A 13,050-nucleotide genomic window follows, 5' to 3' on the forward strand; every position below is an offset into this window, starting at 1 on the left:
GGCATGCTTAAGCTTACTGGAACTAAGGCTCTGAGCCCATAACCCCCCTCCACCAAACTTTAAACTTGGCACATTGTAGTCAGACAAGTACTGTTTACCTGGCAACCACCAAACCCAGACTTATCCATTGGACTGCCGGATGGATACGCGTGATTCGTCTATATTGCTTGAGAGTCCAATAGCAGAGTACTTTACAACACTGCATCTTAGATGCATTTGCTCAGCCATGAAAAACAATTCCATGAAGCTCTCTTAGCTGTGTTTTTGAGCTATTTTGAAGGCCACATGAAGTTTGGAGGTCTGCAGTGATTGACTGCAGAAAGTTGGCGACCTGCACTATGCGTTTCAGCATTCCTTAACCCTGCTCTTGGATTTTATGTAGTCTATACTCTGTGGCTGATTTGACTACATTCCCAAATGCTTTCACTTAGTGAGAAATTTTCACAATTGGACTTGCTCATCAGGTGGCATTCAATCACCACACATTGGAATTATAATCACAATACCTGGAATTCACAGAGCTCCTGAGAAGAACCTATTCTTTCACAAATATTTGTAGTAGCAGTACGCATGCCTGGGTGCTGGACTTTATACACCTGTGGCCATTAGTGATGGGTCAGTCGTGAACGAAATGGCTCTTAGAACCGGCTCTTTGACGTGAACAACGCGAGCCGGCTCCTTATCGCGTCACATTAGAAAGGTATAGTAATCATCCACAACTATTTTCAGTTGCGGATGATAAAGGATTCAGAAAGTTTATTCATGCAGGTCCATATGACAGAGAATATGCATGTTCTTTTTGTTTTCATATTATAATTTTTATTTAATTGTGTTGTGGTTTGCAGTGTTTTGTGTTGTTTCACTTTAAATTTGTAAAAGGAAAAAGCTGAAAATTTAAATAGTTAAAAGTTGAAATATGAATAGTTGATTTTTGTATTATATGATTTATTTATTACATTTTATGTGGAGTGAATAAATAAAAGTATATTTACGGTGGCCCCTACAGACAAAGCACATACAAACTTCGAAACACGTACGAACTCTGAAGCACGTACAAACTCCAAAACACGTAAAAACACGTAAAAACTCCAAAACACGTAAAAACTCCAAAACACGTAAAAACTCCAAAACACGTAAAAACACGTGCAAACTCCGAAGCACGCACAAACTCCAAAACACGTGAAAACTCAGAATCACATAAAAACTCAAAACACGTACAAAAGACAACAGAAGTGCTCCAGGATGCTAGGGGGCAGTGTTGAACTTTTGTTACCTAGTGGCTACACAAGCCAGCAAGTACCAATGACCGGATTTGGTGTGTGGTAATAACAGGTAAATGAACGAAATTTTTTTTTAAATTATTTGACTATATATGAATGCTTGTGTATATATACACAAACAATACACATATGCTTTCATGCTTTCAATTGTGTAATTTAAGTGATCTAGGTAGCTCTGTTTTGGAAGTTCAGTTCATGCTAGAAATGTGTTTTGGAGTTTGTATGTGCTTTTTGGAGTTTGTACGTGTTTTGTCTCTAGGGGCCACCGCATATATTTATATATAAACATATATAAATAAAACCACTTTTTTGTTACATTAGTAATTCCTTTTGTGCATAATTTTATATTGTTGTTAATAATAAATAAATTAAAGCAACAAAACAACCTGAAGAGCCGGTTCGGAGCCGAAAGAGCCGGCTCTTTTTAGTGAGCCGAGCCGAAAGAGCCGGTTCTCTAAAAAGAGCCGGAAATCCCATCACTAGTGGCCATGGAAGTAATTGGAATACTTGAAGTCAATGATTTGGATGGATGAGTGAATACTTTTAGCAATATGGTGTATGTTAAATTATCTTCTGCTTTGAAATTTGTGTATTTACAACTTTGTGTGGAAAGAAAATGCACTGTACTTACAGAGAGATAGTAGTGTTTATGCATTTAACCAGGACAGCTAAGCACAAATAGTACCAGCATCGGAATAGCAGTCATGATATACCGATCTGCTGAAAAAGAAAGGGAGTTGAATTCAATGTACCCTTATTTATTCCTGAACTAACTGGCAGTGAGCAAACTCTGAAAACATTAGACAATATTGGACTCTTGCTTTGTATAAACATTAGAAAATAACAGAATCATTCTTGTGTCTCGTGTCAAACACCTGAACATGATCAGAGTTGAACCATAGATGTAAAGAGCAGATGTTCATTAGATTATGGTGGCAGAAAGTTTTGTTGTCATATGTCTTGTGCGTTTACAATAACTCATTTATATATTCTCTAATCACAGACTGACTCATTGTGTACTCTCAGACGCTCACTGTGAGGTTGTGGCCTCAGCTCTGAAGTCTAACCCCTCTCATCTAACAGAGCTGGACATGAGTAAAAACAACCTGGAGGATTCAGGGGTGAAACTGCTCTCAGCTGGACTGGAGAGTCCAAACTGTCAGCTGAAGACTCTGAGGTCAGTTCACTGACTTCAGCTGTTTTTTGTTTGTTTGTATATTTCAGATAATATGAAACAATATTTATTTTTAAAATGTTCATGATTTTCCGTAACACAAATCTGAAGACATTTCAGTGCATCTAAAAAATTTTATGTCTTTCTTAGTGACCAAACATATGTTTTTCCTTTTGGCTCCAAGTAGAACTTAAAGATATGAAAAGAGATTAACTAACCACTGACACAAGTTGAAATGTTTGACGGGACAGTTTTTAAGCCTCCAAAGGTTTATGTTGTGCTCCATCAGTTAGTGAAGATGAAGTCAGGATGTGAATGAGGCTTTTGACAATCTAATGATAGCAGATAAAGGCAGGCTGCTTAGACTGCGCATCTGTATAAATATATATTTAGAGACATGGCTCAAATAGAATATAGAAAGATGAATGCAAAAGCTAATAAAGGTACAGTTAGGAGCTCTTTCTCAGATGACTGTGTTTGAGTTGTGAAATTGTGCATATATTGCATGAAGAAATATTTGATGAGTAAGAAATATGAAAGTTTAAACAGCACCGCAAACATATACAGTGGGGCAAAAAAGTATTTAGTCAGCCACCGATTGTGCAAGTTCCCCCACTTAAAATGATGACAGAGGTCAGTAATTTGCACCAGAGGTACACTTCAACTGTGAGAGACAGAATGTGAAAAAAAAATCCATGAATCCACATGGTAGGATTTGTAAAGAATTTATTCGTAAATCAGGGTGGAAAATAAGTATTTGGTCACCTCAAACAAGGAAAATCTCTGGCTCTCACAGACCTGTAACGTCTCTGTAAGAAGCTTTTCTGTCCCCCACTCGTTACCTGTATGAATGGCACCTGTTTGAACTCATCATCTGTATAAAAGACACCTGTCCACAGCCTCAAACAGTCAGACTCCAAACTCCACCATGGCCAAGACCAAAGAGCTTTGGAAGGACACCAGGAAAAGTATTGTAGACCTGCACCAGACTGGGAAGAGTGAATCTACAATAGGCAAGCAGCTTGGTGTGAAGAAATCAACTGTGGGAGCAATCATCAGAAAATGGAAGACATACAAGACCACTGATAATCTCCCTCGATCTGGGGCTCCACGCAAGATCTCATCCCGTGGGGTCAAAATGATCATGAGAACGGTGAGCAAAGATCCCAGAACCACACGGGGGGACCTGGTGAATGACCTGCAGAGAGCTGGGACCAAAGTAACAAAGGTCACCATCAGTAACACACTACAACGGCAGGGAATCAAATCCCGCAGTGCCAGACGTGTTCCGCTGCTGAAGCCAGTGCATGTCCAGGCCCGTCTGAAGTTTGCCAGAGAGCACATGGATGATACAGCAGAGGATTGGGAGAATGTCATGTGGTCAGATGAAACCAAAGTAGAACTTTTTGGTATAAACTCAACTCGTCGTGTTTGGAGGAAGAAGAATACTGAGTTGCATCCCAAGAACACCATACCTACTGTGAAGCATGGGGGTGGAAACATCATGCTATGGGGCTGTTTTTCTGCCAAGGGGACAGGACGACTGATCCGTGTTAAGGACAGAATGAATGGGGCCATGTATCGTGAGATTTTGAGCCAAAACCTCCTTCCATCAGTGAGAACTTTGAAGATGAAACGAGGCTGGGTCTTCCAACATGACAATGATCCAAAACACACCACCCGGGCAACAAAGGAGTGGCTCCGTAAGAAGCATTTGAAAGTCCTGGAGTGGCCTAGCCAGTCTCCAGACCTCAACCCCATAGAAAATCTGTGGCGGGAGTTGAAAGTCCGTGTTGCTCGGCGACAGCCCCAAAACATCACTGCTCTCGAGAAGATCTGCATGGAGGAATGGGCCAAAATACCAGCTACTGTGTGTGCAAACCTGGTAAAGACCTATAGTAAACGTTTGACCTCTGTTATTGCCAACAAAGGTTATGTTACAAAGTATTGAGTTGTATTTTTGTTATTGACCAAATACTTATTTTCCACCCTGATTTACGAATAAATTCTTTACAAATCCTACCATGTGGATTCATGGATTTTTTTTTCCACATTCTGTCTCTCACAGTTGACGTGTACCTCTGGTGCAAATTACTGACCTCTGTCATCATTTTAGGTGGGGGAACTTGCACAATCGGTGGCTGACTAAATACTTTTTTGCCCCACTGTATATATGTTGTGTTACTGCTGCTCATTTAAAACTGACAAGATGTACAAGTCATTTACAAAGCCAGCAGGCTCTGACTACAAAGATTTGAGAAAGTCAAGTATTAAATCAAATATGACTGAAAGTACTCATTGAGATGTTCAAATGTATTGTAAATGTATTGTATCTATAACTAGTGAGTCCTGGCAGTCTGACCTACCTGCTGTTTGTGTCTAAGAAGGAGACAAGTGGAATGGTGATTGGTAATAGCAGAATGATTTACGATGCGTGCATTGTTTGTTGGAAATAATAAGAACATTTGATAAGAACATATAAGAATGAATCACAAATTATTTTGTCTATATGTTTTGTTCTTTATTCAGATTGAAGGACTGCTGGTTGTCAGTTAACAGCTGTGAGTCTCTGCTGTCTGCTCTGGATTCCAGTCCTTCCCATCTGAGAGAACTTGACCTGAGTAAAAACCATCTGCATGATTTACATGTGAAACAACTGTGTGGTTTTCTGGAGAGTCCACACTGTAGACTGGAGACTCTGAGGTTAATCACCATGTTTAACTTTTTGTGCTAGGATGAATATAATGTGAAAGCTGTGGTCACACTAAATTCAAAGTCCACCCTGGGGATCTTCATGTTAAAGTCCATTCTCTTCTTTAGTTGTTTAGTTCATTCACTGAAGCAAAAACCTAAAATAATTGTTCTCAACTTATGACCCAACTTAGCCTGCTATGGCTCCTGAACTTTATTAATTCAGAGAGGGCTCCCTGATTAACTGTATACTGTTCTTTCAGTTCTAAGTGCATAACAGGTTTGACATTAACCACTGAATTATTCATTGTATAGTTCATATAATTATGATTGACAGAAAACTATTTTGAATAGTTAAAGATTTTGATTATTTTCAGCAAAGAAAATACGAAAAATGCCATTGGCTTAAGCTTCAGTTTGAAAATATGTTATGTTGGTATCTTAATTGAACAGTAAACTCCATATCTTTGGCTTTGGAGAGATGGCCATGCAAAACAGCACATTTAAGGCAAGAGGACAGACAAAAAACACCTGTTCTGTGAATTCAGCTATCAAGGTTAAGTCACAGAGTATTTCTCCTAGCTTATTTCTTCCACTGAGGAAGCTATCAGTCTGAGCACTGCAACATGCTTTAAACAGAGAGGTTGGAGCTTATATAACATAAGACACTGACATAATTTTTTTAATTCGGTTTGGATTTATTTAGCATCATGAGATATGTAAAACAACAAAACAGAATCCTCTTTATCATCTACAATACAAAGCTGTTCTGACATGAAATAGTAAATATATTATAAATATACAATAAATATAAAACAGCGGGGAAGAGGAACAGTGATGAAGGGCAAAAAACAAAAACCAACAAAAGCAGACAAAAAATACATATATCAATCACCTGGATCACCTGTTGAGAAAGAAAAAAGAGAAAACAACCAAAAAAGACAGAACAATACAATAAAGAACGTTATTGCAATGATCTATGTGAATATAACAGTAAATACTAAATGTTAAACATTGTTGTGCAACACGTAAGATCGACAGAACACAGTGTGCTTTGAGGTAGGAGCCAAAAAGGGTGTAGTTTGTGTCTGTGAGCAACCGTGTGTAACCTGTGAGCATGAGCGCCCTTGTATTTAAAAGGTTCCTTCATGTAACGATCTCTTAGAGGGTGTGTGTGTGTGGGTGGGGGGGGGGGGGGGGGGGGGGCATAGCCCTGTCCTCCAGGGCATGAAGCAGGTATGGAGGAGATCCAGGCTCCAGACATCCAGAGGCCCTCAGAGCACAAGAGAACAAGGAAGACCAATGGAGGGGCAACCTTGCCACTCTCCCGGAAAGAGCTGAGGAGAGCCCCAGATGAGGGGTTACTCAGCATCCCCGGAGCAGAAGCCAGGGGGGGTTGCAGTGACGCGCCCGTGAGCTTCGCCGGCAGCCAGCTGTGCCTGAGTGACCAAGCTCCAGGCAGAGAGGCTGAGGGCACCCCACCTCCAAAGGGGCCCGAGCGAGCCCCAGGTTCCAGGACCTGATAAGCAGCCACCAGGAGTGAGCCGGTGCGTACCCGGACACCCATCCCTGGACACAAAGAACCACCAATGCACTCATGTCTGAGACCCTGTACACACAATCACACTCCCCAAGCGTACTCTATACCCCAGGTCTAGGTACCCTTGCCCCTGGAGGGGGAAACTGCACCCAGACCCAGGTAGTGTTACCGTCTTCCCTGGGGTGGAGAAAAGCAGACCGCCCCGACTCCGCAGCAGCAAGGAGGCCCCACATTTCAGACCCCAATCGGACGTCCAACTCCTCCTCCCAGCCCCCCCGCCCCAACAGGCAACAGAGAATGTGGGTGTGTGAAGACTCCAAAGGAAGCTAACAAACTCTTAAATTATTATTAGACTCATTATTAGACTCAGTTGTCTTCTCTCAAACTGTAACATATCACAGAAACTGAAGAATTAACATTATTTAATTTAAGAACCCCTCCTTTGTCTGTATAACAGCTTAGTCCAGCTGTTATACAGCTGCACTGTCATTCTTCCATGCTCAGCCCACTTTCCTGTCTGCTTTTCACACCTCCCTATCAGTAAAGGCAGAAATGCAGAAAAATCTCAGACAGTTTTTTTTTCCTGTATAATGTTATTAAAATTAAAAACATGTCTGAGAGTTTGAGTGCTTCTGACAGAATCGTCTTGGTTTTATTTATTTATTTATTTTACTAAACCTCTTCTTACACAGAAAAATGTTCTGCATAATGAATTGTTTGTTTTTATTCAGACTGGGAGGCTGCCGTTTGTCAGAGAGCAACTGTACCTCTCTAGTGTCAGCGCTGAAATCCAACCCCTCACATCTAAGAGAACTAGACCTGAGCTCTAATGACAACATGCAGGATTCAGGAGTAAAGCAGCTGTGTGGTTTTCTGGAGAATCCACACTGTCGACTGGAGACTCTGAGGTTGGACATCATGTTTTAGTTGTGCTGAGATGAATATGATGCGAAAATTTGCACTAAATTGGAGATGCAATTTAGAATGATCAATTCATAATTATGTCTGAACATATTACAAAACACTGAATAAGTTCAAACAACGGTTTTGGTTACATTGTTTTTTGTTTCCAATTGTATTCAGATTGGAACGCTGCAGTTTGTCAGAGATCAGCTGTGCTGCTCTTGTCTCAACTCCTATATCCACACCCTCCCATCTGAAACATCTGGACCTGAGTGAAAACAGGAACCTGCAGGATTCAGGTGTGGAGCTGCTGTGTGGTTTTCTGGAGAGTCCACACAGTATACTGGAGACTCTGAGGTCAGACACAGTGTTTTAGTTTTGTGCCAAGATGAATATGATGTGAAAATTGTGCTGACACTAAACTAAAATGATAGGGCTGATATTATACTGATCCATACTGAGCATCTGGAGCATATGGTGTATGGACGATCTGATATCCTCGTGTTGGCGTTGTTCCCTCGTCATCAATACAACAATAATGTTGTTCCAGGTTCAACATTACAAGTGACCAATCACCTTCTCCTGACATCATCTGCGACCTCGAAAAAAACAAACACCTTCAAAAAATCTACTTCACTTGCGAGAAGAGAAACCGCCTCTGTAAGGACAATATGTATAATGCTTACCGTTTATTAAAGAAAAGTATCCTGAAATTCAAAGAAATCAAGTTCCTGTATCGGCGGACAGAAGCGGTTGTGAATTAGATTTTTTTAAGGTGGTATTTTTCAAAGGCACAAAAGGGGGACGTCACAACAATGTGATTGGTCACTTGCAATGTTGAACCTGGAACAACATTTATTATGATGATGTGGGAACAACACCGACACGAGGATATCAGATCATCCTATGGGGACATAGTTGTTAGGTTTTGTATTGTTGATTGTCATTTATGCTTAGAAATATCTGCTCATATATGCTTAGAGTTTTATAATTAGTTGTAGATTGGTAGAGGTTTGATCCTTGATAGTCTGCAAACTTTGTGCGCATTAGAGAGCACTCTGGGAGCATGGGAGAGGTCGTACCTTCTCTTATTGTTTTATGGTAGGATAAACGTGGCTATATCTGTTTTAGGCTAAGTGCCTTTTGTTTAGATGAACCGCTGGACTTCCAGACCAGCAGGTTTAGGGAAGTCATTTATGGGGTCACACTCTGACCCCACCCACCCACACACACACACACACACACACACACACACACACACACACACACACACACACACTTACACAATGTACAGACAAGGTACTCTTTGTTTGTATGTAGACGTCATATGTTAATGAAGCTATGTATATTCATGTAACCTCAATAAAAGAGCAGTGTTACGGGGGAGCGGACGAGAGCAACTGGGGTCAAGCAAAGGAACGGCGTTTGTCCGGTTCTCTCCCGTGCATGAGAAACATGAAGAACTTTGCCTACTTCGTGTCTTGCTTGCTGTGTAATCATATTGTCTTCAACGTTCCAGCGAATAGGTTCAAGCTACAAACCTATCAATAGTCTTCTATTATTTATTGCAGCAGAACAATGTTGAGATTTGAAAAGTTAAAACAATGATACTCTTGATAACTTGTGGCTCACAGTGTGTATCCAGCCTGCCAAAGGGTTCTAACTTGCCTGCTGACCGTTCCCATCTCAGAGAGAGTTGACATTGATTGATTGTGCATTGTTTTTACTCACAGTTAGCATAAGACATTGCAGCATAACTCTTCATAAAATGTACTTTGTGACAAAGCCAGACTTCAGGAACATGAGGGTAAATAAGTAGGATGGTAACCTTCCATAAAAATCTTCTATGGATAATACTTGGTAAATATCCAGAAAACTTCACTTAACATTTAAATCTATCGGACATTTAAATAAAACCAAAAATCATGTTTAACAAGAAAACATTCCGTATTAAAACAGCTGTTTGGGGTTTCTGCTCTCTAATCTTCTGCATCAAGGTTATCAAAGACTGAACGATTTCAAGAACTTTAACTAATAATATATATTTTTCTTTTTTCAGATTAAAGAACTGCAGGTTGTCAAAGATCAGCTGTTCTTATCTGGTCTCAGCTCTTGCTAAGTCCAACTCCTCCCATCTGAGAGAGCTTGATGTGAGCCACAACAACACACTATTGGATTCAGGAGTGAAGCAGCTGTGTGGTTTTCTAGGGAGTCCACACTGTAGACTGGAAACTCTGAGGTCAGTCACCATGTTTTAGCTGTGCTGAGACAAATATGTGAAAGCTGTGCTGACATTAAACTGCAGACATGTGGCTGACGTTATACTGAATCACAGTAAGAATCACAGCATGTGTAATAATTGCACATTTTCATTACCTTTATGCTTCTAAAAGGCATGCTGGGTAGCTACAGCTGTGAGAGGCGCAATTGCCACAGAACTCTCAAGAAAGGAAACATGGAAAGGAGGGTCAAGAAAAGAGGCCGGAACTAAGCTCAACTGCAACAGAGGAACCGTCCTCTAGACATTTTTTGTTTTTAAACCTCATATTCTCAGATAGGATTGTATTGGAATATTCCTGAGAATTACAAAAGAAACTGAAAGTCTGGTACAAAATAGAAAACTTCCAAAAATTCCTGAACTGAAGTCAGGGCTTTAAAAAAATGCCTAATTTTACTTAGTTTAAAATTAGTTTTACTAATTTATTACTGATAGTTATTTATTTTACTCGATAAAAAATGCAACGCTCCCATACCCACCCGTCTGACAACGAGCCAGCTATAACAACAGCTGGCTATAAGCTAATGCTGTGCCAGACAATGCTCAACTTCAGTGTTCTAAAAACACACACCCACCAATAAACAGTTTGATTGCATTCTCACATCATATGAGTGTTTATTTGCTAATTCTCTTGTCCAAAATGTTTCATTCTGTAAATTCTCTTCCAAATTCAACCAGAAGGTTGGAAACTTGGAGATTTATAATACAACCAGTTTCTAAAGATGTAACAAGTGGTGGAGCTGCAGACTTTTTTGGTTTGACTGTTTCAACCTGCATCCTTTTGGTTTGAGTTGTTTGAAGTTTCTGTTTTCTGAATTTTTACATTTTGTAACGTCTTCAGCCCCGAAAAGATCCCAAAGCTTTGTCTGATAAACGTACCTATTTTATTCTTTATCCAGACTGGGGAACTGTGGTTTGTCAGAAATCAGCTGTGATTATCTGGCCTCAACTCTAAAGTCCAGACCCTCTCATCTAAGAGAACTTGACCTAAGTGGCAATAAAAATCTGCAGGATTCTGGAGTAGAGCAGCTGTGTGGTTTTCTGGAGAGCCCACACTGTCGACTGGAGACTTTGAGGTCAGACACAGTTGTGATGCAACATAATATCCAATATTATAAGGGTAAAGCCAAGGATCTTCAGTCACTGTAGCATGTTGATGCTTTAAATCAGATTCAGACAATGCTGTTGACATTGATGTACTTTCTGTACCTTTCTAGCTACAGTTTTAGATAACATCTGTCTCTGTTTGGAGTTCAAAGATGATGAGGACAAGGGGGTGTCCAAATTCATGGGCTGCATCCTCTTGAGGCCGCATTTGTAGGCCGATTACGTCACAGCGACGCGACGAAGGCTGTCCAAATTCTTGGCTCCGACAAATGCAGCCAACAAATGCATCCTCCTTTCCCCCGAATTTAAAGGATGGGTCGGGTGTGTCCTTCGTGGCCCACCATATCCCAGAATTCATAGCGTGGCCCAGCCAAACTCCAGTTTCCAACAATGGCGGCTGCTACTAAGTTTTAAAATTACTCTTATTAATCTTTCTTTTTTTTTTTTCTTTTTTTTTTTTTGCCTGTCCCGTTTGGCTCTTTTGCATCAGAATTGTTGTCTAAAGGCAAAGAAAGATGCCCAACGGATTTACTTTACCAAACTGACCATCCCAGCCTTGCCGTAATGGTCCATTTGATTCACCTTTTATTGTTTATTTTATTTTCACTTACTGAATACGGGACAGACTTGACTGGGGGAAAGAAGGGGAGAAAGAAAGAGGGAAAGAGAAACAGCTGAGAAGAGGGACGGGGGAGAAGGGCAAAAGACAAAAACCAACAGAACGGGCAGAGAAAAAAAAATGCATATATCAATCACCTGGATCACCTGCTGAGAAAGAAAAAAGAAAGCAAGCAGAAGAGAACAAGAGTAATAGAATAAACAACATCACAATGATATATGGGAATATGACAGTAAAGTCAGGACACTGGAGTTTACTCCAGTGTCCTGTTATATTTTAGATTGCAAGGAGCAGACGGCCGAGTTTATTAAACTCCACCGAGACAGCGGTGACGCAAATCTGAAGGCTGGACTGTCCCATTGCACTGCAGTTTACTTTCAGCCTACCCAACCTTCTGAGGACCCAGCCTTCGCGGTCTACGTGGGCCGGGTCCTCAGGAGGACGCAGCCTATGAATTTGGACACCCCTTAACCTTAGTTACTCTAGGCCAGAATAATAGTCTACAGTGGTCTATTAATGCAAACACAAAAGAATAATAAACTGAGACGTGGGATGAACAAAAGATACCAGAAATGAACCAAAAATGTTTTTGTTCAAGAGGTGTGTCATAACTACTGGACAGACTCACGCGCAGACAGAGTTCTTTGCAAACAAAAGAAGACAATTTATTTACAACAGGGAACACACCCTTTAGCGCTATACTTTGAGTCGGCTCCAGGGAGAGGGGGCAATCCACACACACGCTTCCTCTTCAGCACAGTCACCGCCAGAGCACCTCCACACACACTTACTCACTCCTTTTCAGCCGCACTAGCTCCAAAACTCCACTCATGCAGGGTCCGTAATCTGGTCCAGAAGGGGGATATCTACACACAGAATACAACAGTTAGTTCCACAGGCAAACATACACAAGGCGCTCTTTTGATCAAGCCAAGAGCACGAACTCAGGAGATTCCACATTCCAGCGGCGAGCTACTCTGTGCCACTGCCTTAAATAGCAGCTGGGGAACTCAGCCAGATCAGCAGCAGGTGGTGACAATCACACGGGTGTGTGGGCCAAGAGCGAGAGCCCGTAACGAGCTCCGCCCAGGCAGGAGGAAAAACAACAACAACACCTGTAGCCAGCATGAGCCAGCCAGAGAAACAAGGGGACCGTGACAAGATGTCTGTTCAAGAGATGTCTGTTGTTTCTAGACTCCTGAAATGTGTATGAGCTACAATAAAGCTATGAAATGACACATTGTGCAACAACAATAATAATACTAACATCAAGTTAGTACAACTTATGAAAAAGAAATATTAATGGACAAAAACACTGACTTCATCTACAATAAATTCTTTCAAAAACAATGGTTAAGGATTTGAAATTAATGACTTATTAGTTTTATCTGACAGATATTCATTTGCAGTTGTTTTCATTTAATAACCATTTTTCTGTTCTCCCTCTGAATGATGAAA

General features: G+C 40.8%; 1 protein-coding gene across 1 annotated transcript in view; it reads left to right on the forward strand.

Annotated features, from left to right (window-relative positions):
- LOC146662797 (NACHT, LRR and PYD domains-containing protein 12-like) overlaps positions 1–13,050 on the forward strand; it is a 57,120-nt gene that overhangs the window by 26,674 nt on the left and 17,396 nt on the right. Inside the window, exons 6-11 of the mRNA XM_085417718.1 lie at positions 2,284–2,457; positions 4,984–5,157; positions 7,417–7,593; positions 7,769–7,945; positions 9,648–9,827; positions 10,766–10,942. Coding sequence (XP_085273844.1) covers positions 2,284–2,457; positions 4,984–5,157; positions 7,417–7,593; positions 7,769–7,945; positions 9,648–9,827; positions 10,766–10,942 — 1,059 coding nt within the window. The remainder of the gene's footprint in view (positions 1–2,283; positions 2,458–4,983; positions 5,158–7,416; positions 7,594–7,768; positions 7,946–9,647; positions 9,828–10,765; positions 10,943–13,050) is intronic.

Source organism: Rhamphochromis longiceps, linkage group LG9 (genome assembly GCF_057381845.1).
Source record: "Rhamphochromis longiceps isolate RC_006_pf linkage group LG9, R_longiceps_female_GT1.1, whole genome shotgun sequence".
Taxonomy (NCBI): Eukaryota; Metazoa; Chordata; class Actinopteri; order Cichliformes; family Cichlidae; genus Rhamphochromis; species Rhamphochromis longiceps.